This window comes from Rhinopithecus roxellana, chromosome 10, assembly GCF_007565055.1.
Source record: "Rhinopithecus roxellana isolate Shanxi Qingling chromosome 10, ASM756505v1, whole genome shotgun sequence".
NCBI lineage: Eukaryota > Metazoa > Chordata > Mammalia > Primates > Cercopithecidae > Rhinopithecus > Rhinopithecus roxellana.
The window spans coordinates 103,070,609-103,084,963 of NC_044558.1; the positions used below are offsets into that span (position 1 = coordinate 103,070,609).

The 14,355-nt window shown below is 48.8% G+C and overlaps 1 protein-coding gene across 2 annotated transcripts in view; it reads right to left on the bottom strand.

The window, feature by feature from the left end:
- The window catches only part of LOC104674322 (putative EP400-like protein), a 60,924-nt gene that overhangs the window by 31,830 nt on the left and 14,739 nt on the right, over window positions 1–14,355 (bottom strand). For both annotated transcript variants that reach the window (XM_030939908.1, XM_010378570.2), the window contains exons 2-5: window positions 9,692–9,865; window positions 8,585–9,322; window positions 3,485–3,595; window positions 2,384–2,448 (exon numbers count right to left, since the gene is read on the bottom strand). In XM_030939908.1, coding sequence (XP_030795768.1) covers window positions 2,384–2,448; window positions 3,485–3,595; window positions 8,585–9,322; window positions 9,692–9,841 — 1,064 coding nt within the window. In that variant the 5' untranslated portion in view covers window positions 9,842–9,865. The remainder of the gene's footprint in view (window positions 1–2,383; window positions 2,449–3,484; window positions 3,596–8,584; window positions 9,323–9,691; window positions 9,866–14,355) is intronic.

Below are 14,355 nucleotides of genomic sequence, written 5' to 3' on the forward strand. Positions count from 1 at the left end.
GTGATAGCCTCTGCAGAGCAACTGATCTGGGTGCTTCAAAACATCAAGTGTTGTGAGAGAAGGAAAAGCAAACCCAGGCAGGAACATGCCTTGAGAGGTGTGGATGCCGGCAAGCATGGCAGGAGGGCTGTAGTCACATGGGACGTTTTCTTGTTGGGAGATATACAACAAAGGATCCAGGGATAAACAATCATGACTGTGACAACGTTAAAATGTGTGGAGATAGACAGATAGGTAGAACACATACATGCGGCAAAATATTAACAACTGGTGAGTTTCCCATTCACTGTACTGCTCTTTCAACATTTTCAATAATTGAAATTTTTCACAATATGAAATTGGAGAAAAGAGCCAGGTGTGGTGGCTCACGCCTGTAATCCCAGCACTTTGGAGGCTGAGACGGGCAGATCACTTGAGGTCGGGAGTTCGAGACTAGCCTGGCCAACATGGTGAAACCCCCTCTCTACTAAAAATACAAAAATTAGCCAGGCATGGTGGCAGGTACCTATAATCCCAGCTACTCAAGAGGCTGAGACATGAGAATCGCTTGAACCCGGGAGGTGGAGGTTGCAGTGAGATCATGCCACTACACACCAGCCTGGGTGACAGAGGGAGACTCTGTCTCAAAAGAATACATAAATAAAGAAGTTGGAGAAAAGAAAACTGACACTGCCCACAGCCAGTTTGTTTGGAGAATCACACTGAACTCACCCTGTGTTCTCAACATTAAGAGCATGACATGAGAAGAGTAGGGTACAGCAGCCCTGTGTTCTGTGTGGGTGCTTGCACTTGCTGGGGCCAGGCCAGAGGTGCCAGCCCTGCCGGCCACAGGTGCAGCACACTGGGCCACCCCACAGCCTGCATCCTGCTCCCAGGAACCCATCCATCCCTCCACACTCTTCCTATGGGATTCCACATATGTCACCAATGCCATTTCTTACTCTGAGTTAAAGTTGTTTTTTCAAAGGTTGCCCCCTTCACTAGTCAATTTTGAACCATCAACAGTGCCAGCTGATTAACAGATTAAAACTCTAAATGTCTTTTTTTTTTTTTTTTTGAGATGGAGTCTCGCTCTTGTTGCCCAGGCTGGAGTGCAGTGGCGCAGTCTTGGCTCACTGCAACCTCCGCCTCCTGGGTTCAAGTGATTCTCTTGCCTCAGCCTCCCAACTAGCTGGGATTACAGGTGCCCGCCACCAGGCCCAGCTAATTTTTCCTTTTTTAGTAGAGATGGGGTTTCACAATGTTGGCCAGGCTGGTCTCAAACTCCTGCCATCAGGTGATCTGCCTGCCTCAGCCTCCCAAAGTGCTGGGATTACAGGTGTGAGCCACCACGCCCGGCCAACTCTGAATGTCTTTAGCCGTATGTATATGCATATTCAGTAATATTTTTCTATTACATTATAAAGCATATAGCACACCTATCAGAGTGGTCACTATAAAAAAAAATGTACAAGCCTTGGCAAGGATGTGGAGAAAGAAAACCCTCAGTCTTGCTGGTGGGATGTGAAATGGTGCAGCTACTATGAAAATGGCATGGACTTTCCTAAAAGATAAACACAGAGTTACTGCGTGACCCAGCAATTCCACTCTGGGTAGATGCCCAAGAGAACTGAAAGCAGGAACTTGAAGAGGTATCTGTACACCCATCTTCACGGCAGCACCGTTCACAATAGCTGAAATGTGGAAGCAACCCAAGTGTCCACCAAGAGGTGGATCCACACCACAGTCTACCCATCCCACGGAGCATGACTCAGCCTTCCACACCGCAGTCTACCCATCCCACGGAGCATGACTCAGCCTTCCACACCGCAGTCTACCCATCCCACGGAGCATGACTCAGCCTTCCACACCGCAGTCTACCCATCCCACGGAGCATGACTCAGCCTTCCACACCGCAGTCTACCCATCCCACGGAGCATGACTCAGCCTTCCACACCGCAGTCTACCCATCCCACGGAGCATGACTCAGCCTTCCACACCCACAGTCTGTCCATCCCACGGAGCATGACTCAGCCTTCCACACCACAGTCTGTCCATCCCACGGAGCATGATTCAGCCTTCCACACCACAGTCTACCCATCCCACGGAGCATGATTCAGCCTTCCACACCTGCAGAGTCTACCCATCCCACGGAGCATGACTCAGCCTTCCACACCACAGTCTACCCATCCCACGGAGCATGATTCAGCCTTCCACACCACAGTCTACCCATCCCACGGAGCATGATTCAGCCTTCCACACCACAGTCTGCCCATCCCACGGAGCATGATTCAGCCTTCCAAAGGAAGGAATTCTGTTACAGGCTACAGCATGGGTGAACTCTCAAGACACGATGCTGAGTACAACAGACAGAAAAGGACAAATACTATATGATTCAACTTACTTAGGTGGCTTGAGAAGTGCATTCCAATCCGCAGAGACAGACAGTACAGTGGTGGGTGCCAGGGGCTGGGGGAGGGGGAATGGGGTGTTAGCATTTCACAGGGGCAGAGTTTCTGTCTGAGAAGATGAAAATGTTCTGGAGATGGATGCTGGTGATGGCCACACAACATTGTGAACATGCTTCATGCCATGGAACTGTACACTTAAAAATGGGTAAAATGGGAACTGTTATGTATATTTTAACATAATTTTTAAAACATGTTTTTAAGTATATAGAAATGTCGACTGGGTGCAGTGGCTCACACCTATAATCCCAGCACTTTGGGAGGCTAAGGCGGGAGATCACCTGAGGTCAGGAGTTCGAGACCAGCCTGGCCAACATGGTGAAACCCCGTCACTACTAAATACAAAAAATTAGCCAGGCGTGGTGGCGGGTGCCTGTAATCCCAGCTACTCGGGAGGCTGAGGGAGGAGAATTGCTTGAACCCGGGAGGCAGAGGTTGCAATGAGCTGAGATTGTGCCACTGCACTATAGCCTGGGCAATAAAGCAGGACTCCATCTCAAAAAAAAAAAAAAAGAAAGAAAGAAAAAAGAAAGGAAAGAAAATAACTGAGTTGCAGTTTCCAGGAACTTCCTTGTATTCTGAAATCTAAAATCATTGGTTTTTGCTACTCGTCCCCTAGAATATGTTTAAAGAACAAAATCAACTCCCTGTAGCAAGAAAATAATTTAGGAAATCTGTTTGTTTAAAAGCAGACAAAGGGGCAAAAAGAGAAACATCCAAAGAGGCCACAATTGTACAGAAGCAATGAAAAATGCAAATATATCAGAAAAGCAAATGCAAATGAAAAACATTCCAGCAGAAAAGTTAACAGAACTAATGATCAGAGACAAACACTTTTTAATTTCAGTAACAGTAGGGAAAAATAACAGCATTCATGCATTAAAACTAAGAGCCTTCACAAAGATGTCTCAAGATGTATTTTGAACAACAGAGGACAGGCTCCTGGGAGACCTCTGGGTCCTGCCTCAGAACATCGAGTCCTCAAATCCGAGTGAGGAAAGTCTGGGGAGCTGCATTGTGGAGCCATCAGAAAGTACCTGGAGCGGCTGCTGCTGGGCTGGAAAAGCCACGGAAGTCCTCGGGGGAAGCTGGGTTGCTATGGCAACAGGAGTCCCAGGCTGCCCGTGCTTTCTGGCCACAACCTTTACCTGAGAGGGAATATTCAAAGAGAAGAGAGGAAGAAGGGAAAATAATGTTTAAACTTTGCAAAGTTGATCACCACCAGCACATCCCATGCAGCTGGCGGCCTCAGCCACTAATAGAGGGGCACGGGGACAACTTGGCTCGCTGATTGCAATTTAAGGCCTCACACGGCTGGAAAGAACAAATCTGGCCCTAGGCACTGAAGCTTTGTTTGAAGGCCAGTTTAAACCTCAATCTGTGGCCAGCAGGTAGCCACGGTCAGGCTGCACAGGCCGCGTCCACACAGCTTCACGCAGGAGCCCAGTGGCAGTGTCAGAGGACGGCCCACCCCTCACGGCAGGGGCTGCAGATGCCTGGGGAGGCCATAGTGGGGCATGAGGAAGAATGACAAAAAACACTCCCACTGAAAATGTGTCATTTCTTTTTTTTTTTTTTTTTTTTTTTTTTTTTTGAGACGGAGTCTTGCTCTGCTGCCCAGGCTGGAGTGCAGTGGCCGGCTCTCAGCTCACCTGCAAGCTCCGCCTCCCGGGTTCACGCCATTCTCCTGTCTCAGCCTCCCGAGTAGCTGGGACTACAGGCACCCGCCTCGTCGCCCGGCTAGTTTTTTGTATTTTTTAGTAGAGACGGGGTTTCACCATATTAGCCAGGATGGTCTCGATCTCCTGACCTCATGATCCGCCCGTCTCGGCCTCCCAAAGTGCTGGGATTACAGGCTTGAGCCACCGCGCCCGGCCGAAAATGTGTCATTTCTTAAAAAACACACTTTGATCTGATAAAACAGAAAGACAAATTAATCTGCATCTCCATAATGACAGCTTCTTAGGAGTAAGTAAACCAAAGAATCTTTCCAGAGACATTAACTGCTTCACATCCAGGGCATTCAAATGGGAATACCCTTGAAATTAAATGAACTCAAAGTCAAACGGCACTTTACAGCTTACAATCACAGAGAAATACAAGAAAATAGAAACTGGTTCTTACTTCTGGCCGACAGGTCTAAAAAAAAAAAAAAGAAAAAGAAACTGGTTCTTCTGGCTAAATATGTCCAGAAGGCTAAATATAAACAAGCACATATCATAAATAATCAAAACCAAACCTTAATATTTGTCAGTACCCTGGAATAAATTAACACTTTAAAGATAATAAATCAGATAGACAGTAAATCTTATGTTCTGTATAAGTTACCACAATTAAGTGGTTTTTTTGGTTTGTTTTTTGTTTTTGTTTTTTTTTTTTGAGACAGAGTCTCGCTCTGTCGCCCAGGCTGGAGTGCAGTGGCACGATCTTGGCTCACTGCAAGCTCCACCTCCCTAGTTCATGCCATTCTCCTGCCTCAGCCTCCCGAGTAGCTGGGACTACAGGCGCCCGCCACCACGCCTGGCTAATTTTTTGTATTTTCAGTAAAGACGGGGTTTCACTGTGTTAGCCAGGATGGTCTCGATCTCCTGACCTCGTGATCCGCCCAGCCTCGGCCTCCCAAAGTGCTGGGATTGCAGGTGTGAGCCACCGTGCCCGGCCCACAATTAAATGTTTTAAAGAAATCAAATAGTGGCCAGGCATGGTGGCTCACGCCTATAATCTCAATGCTTTGGGAGGCCGAGGCAGGTGGATCATGAGGTCAGGAGTTCAAGAACAGCCTGACCAACATGGTGAAACCTCGTCTCTACTAAAAATACAAAAATTAGCTGGGCATGGTGTTGCACACCTGCAATCCCAGCTACTCAGGGGGCTGAGGCAGAAGAATCGCTTGAACCCGGGAAGTGGAGGCTGCAGTGAGCCAAGATCGCACCACTGCACTTCAGCCTGGGTGACAGAGCTAGACTCCATCTCAAAAAAAAAAAAAAAAAAAAAAAGAAACAGGTAGCTTAATCCTGTAATCAAGCATGCTTGCAGAAAGTGCACAAACATTTCTTACTCTTTCAGGAACCTGCAATATAATCACTGAACAACACGCCTAAAATTGCTTGACAGTGGCCACAGGTATCAGCCTTGGAAGGAATTCAGTTCCAGTAGGAGGTACTGAAGCCTATAACCTTGACCCAAAAGAAGACAACTTGGTTGTGAAAATGGGAATCTGGGCATTTCAGTAGGCGGGGGGTCGGGGAAGGGTTCAGCAGTGCTTGGAGTTGAAGGAGAGTCTGAGCTGTGGGCATCCTCCAGGGACACCAGTGCCTGAGTGTGGTGGGCCTGCCTGAAGGTATGTTTGAGATCAAATCATCCAAAGCTGAAAAGAAAAACCGTGAGTAGAGTTCACTCCTTCTTGGAAGGTACGGTGTCTTTTAAATACAAGTCTTCTCATACAAATTTAAAACACTGAAGTTAAGTATTCTGGAGTAGTTCAATAATAGTATTGAAAAGGTTAAAAGGGATATGGAGGCCGGGTGCAGTGGCTCACGTCTGTAATCCCAGCACTTTGGGAGGCCGAGGCGGGGGGATCACCTGAGGTCAGGAGTTTGAGACCAGCCTGGCCAACATGATGAAACCTCGTCTGTACTAAAAATACAAAAATTAGCCTGGCGTGGTGGCAGCCACCTGTAATCCCAGCTACTCAGGAGACTGAGGCAGGAGAATTGCTTGAACCCAGGAGTGAGAGGTTGCAGTGAGCCAAGATTGCGCTATTGCACTCCAGCCTGGGCAACGAGTGAAACTCTGCCTCAAAAAAATAAAAAATAAATAAATAAATAAACAAAAGGGATATGGAAGCACCACTCCCTTGATACTTACAATTTCTAATATATTGACTACAAATATATCACACAAAGGTGTCAACAGGAAGATTCTATATTGAGAGGCAAAATTTAAAAAACACTAAGATATGAAAATAAGGCATTAACACATCAATGTCAGTTTACACACTGACTTCTAGATACTTCTGAAAATTTCCTAAAACTCAATTTAATGATTTTTAAGGTTTCAAATGTATATAAACATCATTTGTTCAAACACTTTAAAAGTGCATTTTTTCACTTGCACCAACTCCCCAAGTAAAAAACCATAGGCAAATGTACCTAATTAGTTTAAATAATATTTTATAGCGCTAATGAAGTTTGGTAACAGGGATCATGTTAGTAGAGTCAACCTAAATACACAACAAGCAGCTGGAATGTGAGCAATATTACACAGAGGAAAATAGTCACGAGAAATCAAAATGTTAGTACACTTCCAATATTTTACTATAAAATGATCATAAAACATAAATTCCTAAGATGCTAGTCAGGTTCTATAAAAACTTATTTCTACCATTTAGAAGTAAACTTTAATACAACGATTAACTTACTCTTCATGTGACTATCAAAGCTGTTAGACTGCTCAGTATTTCTTAACCGAATGCCATAATGACCTTTCTAAGGAGACCTTCAGCTGATCCCACAAGATCTGTAGGGTGCGGTACCTCAGCTGGGGTGTGCTTTAAGACACTTCCATGAAGATATTCTCCTCAACCTATGAATACCTTATGGGCAAGTTTCCTAATTTCCAAACATAGTAAATGTTTAAAATAATTGCTTTCTAATTTTGTTGCATTATAGGAAGAGGACAGTTCATATGAAATTAATTTTATAAATTTTATTGAGGATTCCCTTGGGGGTCAGTTTACAAATAGTCTCCATGTATATTCTAAAAAAATTATTCTTTGTTGAAAGTTTTTACACACACATACATATACATGTGTGTTATACACTTAAACAGGCTAATTTGTATTGTTAATTTGAATAGTTCATGTTCTACATACTTATAATTATTTTATTTATTTATTGTCTTCCGATAAAAAAGCTAGTAATTCCTCATACAATTGTGGATTTAAAAACTGCTCCCTGGGAGGCCAAGGTGGATAGATCACAAGGTCAGGAGTTCGAGACCAGCCTGGCCAACACAGTAAACCCCGTCTCTACTAAAAATACAAAAAATTAGCCAGGCATGGTGGCGGATGCCTGTAATCCCAGCTACTTGGGAGGCTGAGGTAGGAGAATTGCTTGAACCAGGGAGGTGGAAGTTGCAGTGAGCTGAGATCATGCCACTGCACTCCAGCCCGGGTGACAGTGCAAGACTCCATCTCAAAAAAAAAAAAAAAAAGAAACACACACACACAAAACACAAAAACTGTTCCCTTGAAACTCTATAGATAGGCCACACATGGTGGCTCACGCCTGTAATCCCAGCACTTTGGGCGGCCGAGGTGGGCTGATCACTTGAGGCCAGGAGTTCAAGACCAGCCTGGCCAACATGGTGAAACCCCATCTCTACTGAAAATACAAAACATCAGCCGAGCGTGGTGGCACATGCCCGTGATCCCAGCTACTCGGGAGGCTGAGGCACGAGAATTGCTTGAACCCGGGAGGCGTAGGTTGCAGTGAGCTGAGATCGCACCACTGCACTCCAGCCTGGGCGACAGAGCGAGACTTTGTCACAAAAAAAAAAAAAAAAAAAAAAAAAAGAGAGAGAAAGAAAGAAAATGAAATTCTATACATTTTTGCTCTGTGTATTCTAAGTTAGAGCTGTACTTGTTCAGAAACTGTTGACATTGAGATGTGTGTTCAGGAACCTTGGAACCTTGGCTTTGAGCCCATCCAGCCCTGACTGCAGGCGGCTGGCAAGAGTGGACTGGACTCTGGAGGTTCTCACCTTGCACGGCACAACCGTTTAGGAGCAGGCAAATGTGGTGACATTCCAAGAAAGGTGCCAGGACGCTGCCCCCGTGAGCACCTGCCACAGAGGTGCCTGAACCACCACTGGAGAGAGGAGCTGCCGGGGGTTCAGCCAGGTGCCAGGATCCCCGGAACCACCCTCTGTAAACGTGGGGAGCCTGTGAGAGACTTTAAACCACTATTCACGGCCACAGTGTGTTTTAAAAGTGAAGTGCCTAGAATGCATACTGAGATGGTAAGCTCTGTGTTGCACCTGCACGTCTAAGATGGTAAGCTCTGCATTGCACCTGCACGCAGCATAAGCCCTGAGCTCTGCTTCCCATGAAAAGCACCAAAATAGAGAACTGTTACCTCATCATTAATGACTTCAAAGTGCTCCTCCTCCTCCTCTTCAATGTCCAAATCATTCTGCCTAAGATATGCTTGTAATGGTCCATACAGTCTCTCCTTGAAAGCTAAGAAATCCATCATGTTCCCTTGAAAGTGTTGCAAGAAAAACAGTTCAATCAAATACTCCTTGAAGACCTCCTTCAGAGCCTGCATCTCCTGGTAATGATAGTCCAGGCACTGCTTCCTCATCTGCACCATCTCAGGAGAGGCTGGGGGAATCTCCTCCAACTTCTTGGGAGCCTTCTTCACTCCCGCATTCTCCACAGACGTGAGTGGGAGGCTGGAAAGGCCTGGGGGCATGGCAGTCCTGGAAGGGCTGGTGGGCGGGGGTGGGGACGTCATCCCAAACCCCGCTGCGCCCCCAGCCCCGGGGAGCAGCACGCCAGGCGTCCTCTCGAAGCCCAGGGGCCGGGACAGCGGCGGCCCCTGCAGCACCTGCTGCTGCTGGACCAGCTGGCCCTGGATGATGCTGCTGATCTGTGGTGGCAAGTTAGCCGTGGTGATGTGGCTTGGGCTGGCCAGGGGCTGCAGGCCAGTCCCACCCGCGGCTGCAGGGCTCTGGGGTCCCAAGTGGTGGATGGTGCCCCCTGACTGTGTGTGGGGCTGGGAGGGTCTCCGCTCTCGGACTGTGATGGGCGTACCCGGGTGCTGGAGCTGAACCTGGGCTCCCTGGGCGATCTGGGTGAGTCCTGACCCATCCTGAAACACAAAGTGTCCGCCACTGGATGGGCTCAAGCTGATCTGCCTCACCAGCACGCTGGCATCCATGAACTCCCCGTGGGGCTGCTGCTGCAGAGGCCCAGCCGAGGGCCAGGAGCACCTGCACGCACATTCTGCAGGGCCTGCCCCGGCCCGGGGCTGGGCTGCTTGGGGCTCTGGGTCTGAACTTGCTGGGGTATGGGGATGTGACCTGAATGTACCATGGAGACCCGTGCTCAAACTGCCATGGCTAAGTGCCAAACTGGAAGCCTGGAGAGGTGGGACTGGGGAGCGGCAGTGGGGCCAGTGTGACCTGTGGGATTCCCTCGAGCCCAGGGCCCATGCCCTGCAGGGCAACATCCCTCTCACCATCAGCTGCTGCAGTTGGTGGCTGGGGGATGGCAGCGTGAGGGGCGGGGGTGGCTGGGAGCATGCTGGCTGCTCGTCGCCCGTGCCGGGGCAGGCCCTGGGCCACTGGACGTGGTGCTGGCTGCTCTGGGAGCTGCTGATGTGCTGCATGGCCGCGTCTTCAAGAAATGCTCCCTAAACAAACGCAGAAAAGTTAGAGTTGAGTGAGGCGAGCTCCATGCCCGGGCGCCTTTCAGAGCCTGCACAGGTGTCTGGAAAGGTGGCTCAGGAGGGGCCAATGCGGGCCTAGCAAACAGAAACCAGGCGCCAGACTGCTACCCAGGGCAAAAAAGGCTCAGATCGGAATATCTGCTCCGCGAGAGATGCCTGGCGAGCTCCCCTGCCTCACACTTTTCTTGAACTGAAGTATTAATACCTGCTTAATCCAACTCTACCACAAGGGGCTGAAAGTGCTGGCAAGGAAGAGCATGGGAGGGAGGAGAAGGGAGAGAAGCACAGGACAGCAGGACATCTCCAGAGGGCGGCAGACGGTAGCTCAGGACCACGAAGGTCAGTTCTCTACGCCCCTTACATGATCTCATTTCGTTTTCACAGTCATGCCGTGGGGTCACTCCTATTGATAGACCGTTTCCACAGAGAGACACTGAGGCAGCAGCAATGAGCTCCCTGGGCTGCGGGGTCCAGCCCTACGGGGCTTAGTGGGTGTTCTCCCTGTGTGCGGAGACGAGAGATTGTAATAAATAAAGACACAAGACAAAGAGAAAAGAGAAAACAGCTGGGCCCAGGGGACCACTACCATCAAGGCGCAGAGACCGGTAATGGCCCCGAACAGCTAGGCGCACTGATGTTTACTGCATACAAGACAAGGGGGGCAGGGTAAGGAGGGTAGATCTTCTAAGTGCTTGATAAGGGGAAGCAAGTCATGTGATTACAGGACAGCGGGCCCTTCCCTTTTAGGTAGCCGAAGCAGAGAGAGAAGGCAGCATACGTTAGCGTTTTCTTCTATGCACTTATAAGAAAGATCAGACTTCAAGATTTTCACTATTTCTTCTACCGCTATCTACTACGAGCTTCAAAGAGGAACCAGGAATACGGGAGGAGCATGAAAGTGGACAAGGAGTGCGACCACTGAAGCACAGCACCACAGGGAGGGGTTTCGGCCTCCGGATGACTGCGGCCAGGCCTGGATCATATCCAGCCTTCCACAAGAAGCTGGTGGAGCAGAGTGTTCCTCGACTCCTCCAAGGAAAGGAGACTCCCTTTCACGGTCTGTTAAGTAACAGGTGCCTTCCCAGACACTGGTGTTACCGCTCGACCAAGGAGCCCTCAAGCGGCCCTTATGCGGGTGTGACAGAGGCTCACCTCTTGCCTTCTAGGTCACTTCTCACAATGTCCCTTCAGCACCTGACCCTACACCCGCCGGTTATTCCTAGGTTATATTAGTAATGCAACAAAGAGTAATATTAAAAGCTAATGATTAATAATGTTTATAGTAATGATTGATAATGTCCATGATTACCTCTATATCTGATTTGTATTATGACTATTCTTATTCTATTTTCTTTATTATACTGAAACAGTTTGTGCCTTTAGTCTCTTGCCTCGGCACCTAGGTAATCTTTAGCCCACATCGGGCCAAGCTATGAAGTGGTGGAGCCATCATCCAGCTCCAAGCACACGGGCTCTGAGGCCCATGGGCCTCACTATAGGCCAACACCGTGGACAGGTCCAGAGCCTGCCCCTGAATCTGGAACTTGGACACTATCAACCCCAGTGCTAAAACATCAGTTCCACGGATTTGATCCTGCATGAAGACTGAACACTTGATTGATGGTTTTCAGCATTTAATCTGTCCTGAAGGACTCAGTGCATACTGCCTGGTAGAAAAAGGCAAAGGGAATCTGTTTCAGAAGTAGTCATTCCAGAGACAGGCTGGAAACACGGGGACAGAGTGGACCTGAGGCACTCCAGGTATGGCCTGACCCTGGCTGGGCACCTTCCTACTATGACAGTAGACCCCAACTGCCACGTGTTTTTTAATGAAGGACATGTATTATAGACAAATGCATTTTATGGACGGCTCAGACCTGACGTTTTTTCCATCATCACCAACATAGAAATTCAAGGGAAATGTTCAAAAAGCTGCAAAGATACCACCCACCACAGAAGCTGCCTCTCCTAATGCCTGATGCTCAGGGACACAGTAGACAGTGCTTACGTGAAAATGGTGCAAGCTCACATCCAGCACGAGGTGTGGCCAGCCAGGCAGGCACGCAGCGACGCCCGCCAGCAAAACCATTTATAAAGAGTGCTTGATAAACACACTGTTTATGTTCGATTTTAAATGGAAAAATTCAAGATCCAAAATTATGTAATTTGAAAGATTTAATACAAAGACTCAAAATATGCCCACAGGTGGTGGTCTCCGGGTTAGGTGGATTATAATGATTTTTTCCCTTTTTATACTTCTTTGTACTTTCTAGATGTTCTATAATTACTATGTGGTATTTTTATATCCACAGGGAAAAAAAGGCATCTTTTTAAAAAGTGTTTTTCCTGGCCGGGCACAGTGGCTCACGCCTGTAATCCCAGCACTTTGGGAGGCCAAGGCAGGTGGATCCATGAGGTCAAGAGATCGAGACCATCTGGCCAACATGGTGAAACCCCATCTCTGCTGAAAATATAAAAATTAGCCGGGCGTGGTGGCGCGCACCTGTAGTCCCAGCTACTCGGGAGGCTGAGGCAGGAGAATTGCTTGAACCTGGGAGGTGGAGCTTGCAGTGAGCTGAGATCACACCACTGCACTCCAGCCTGGCAATAGAGTAAGACTCTGTCTCAAAAGAAAAAAAAAAGGTGCTTTTGTTTACTAGTAAACTCTTCTTCCAGGTGTGCAAAGTTTGCACATGAGGGACTGTAATCTAGTAAAATAATAATTAGAAGATGCATAGAAGACACAATGCAAAAATTTATTTGTACATTATTTCTAACTCAGAACACTTTTTCCTATGGAAATGCAATGACTATAGTCTCTTTCTAAGATAAGGTAGATCAGTGGCTCTGTACTTCGGAAGACTGTGCCCACAGGGGACATCAGGCAATGTCTGGAGGCATTTTTGATTGTCACAACTGATAAGGGTGGGAGCACTACTGGCATCTGGTGGGTAGAGGCCTGGAGATCACTAACCATCCTGCAACACACAGCACAGCCCCACCATGAGGAATCTTCTGGCCCTCAGTGTGAACCAGCTGAGGCTGAGAACCTAAGACAGAGGCAGTGGCCCTGTGGGCCTGACCCGCCACACCATCCGCACCGTGTGTCCAGGACTGAGCGAGGGCTTCTCCTTGCAATCAGGCCACCCAGGTGCACAAGGATGCAGCCTGGCCCTCAGTGGCAGCCAGACTGACCCCAGCTCTTCAACTTGTTGACACGGAGGGGGCCACTGGCCCTCCTGAGAATCTGGTGAAAGCTGTGCACTGTTCTTACCAAACACACCTCACAGCCACAAGCTTTACATGTTCACACACAAGGGGCTCTAAGAATCAGACCCTCGCTCGGCAGTAAGGATTGAGGCCGGGGGAGCCAGTGACTCCTCATGGGGCAGAAGGGCAGCTGGATCCCCTGTGAGAAAGCCCAGCCTGGGCGGGGCCGGCCAGCAGGACCAATGGTGGGCAAGAGTCCTAAGGGGACCATAGAAGGTCTGGGGTTAGCAGGCAGTGCCTGGGCTCTGGAGAGGTCAGATGAAGGGAACAGCGAGTCGGAGTGCAGAGGAGCCTGTGCTTGTACCTGGGAGGAGGGGGCAGTCCTCTTCCATGACTGCCCCCAGATGACAGGACTCCCACCAGAGCAATGCTCAGAAAGAGAACAGTGCATACGTCCCCTTCCCACAGCGGTAGTCAGAGCCTCCTGCCAGCCCTGATCACAACATAAAGGACTGGCGGTGTCTCCGTGCCTGTGTGCCCTAGGCACACACACAGTCATCTCCAGACACTGCCTTGGCTGCTGGTAGAGCCTATGTGAGGGCGGTCAACACACAGCCAAACTGTAACTCTCCACCCACCACAGGTTTCTGTGGTCTCCATGCAGCAGACATCCCTGGGAGCCCCCAAGTTGCTGGGCAGGGCTTCCTCCTTAGTTCAGATTCTCCACAGATGCTGCTTTTCCTGAGGCAGAGTGCAGCAGAGACCCTTTCTGTCACCCTACACTGACGCAGGCCTGAAACCAGAAAAGGGGCTTAGAATACTCACGGGGCACAATAGGGCTGCAGCAGGAAGAAGGGAGAGGAGCCCTCCTGGGGCCATGCAGGCTGGTCAGCAATATTCAGTACATGCACTGGAGGAGGCAAAGGCCAACCAGCAGTTCAGCCGTATTCGTTGTATTAGAGTGAACTTAGTGTATCACAGTGAATCCCAGCACTTTGGGAGGCTGAAGCAGGCGGATCACTTGAGGTCAGGAGTTTGAGACCAGCCTGGCCAACATGGTGAAACCCCATCTCTACTAAAAATACAAAAATTAGCCAGGCGTGGTGGCACACGCCTGTAATCCCAGCTACCTGGGAGGCTGAGGCAGAATTGCTTGAACCCCTGGGAGGTGGAGGTTGTAGTGAACTGAGATCAGGCCACTGCACTCCAGCCTGAGTGACAGAGTGAGACTCTGGTCTCCAAAA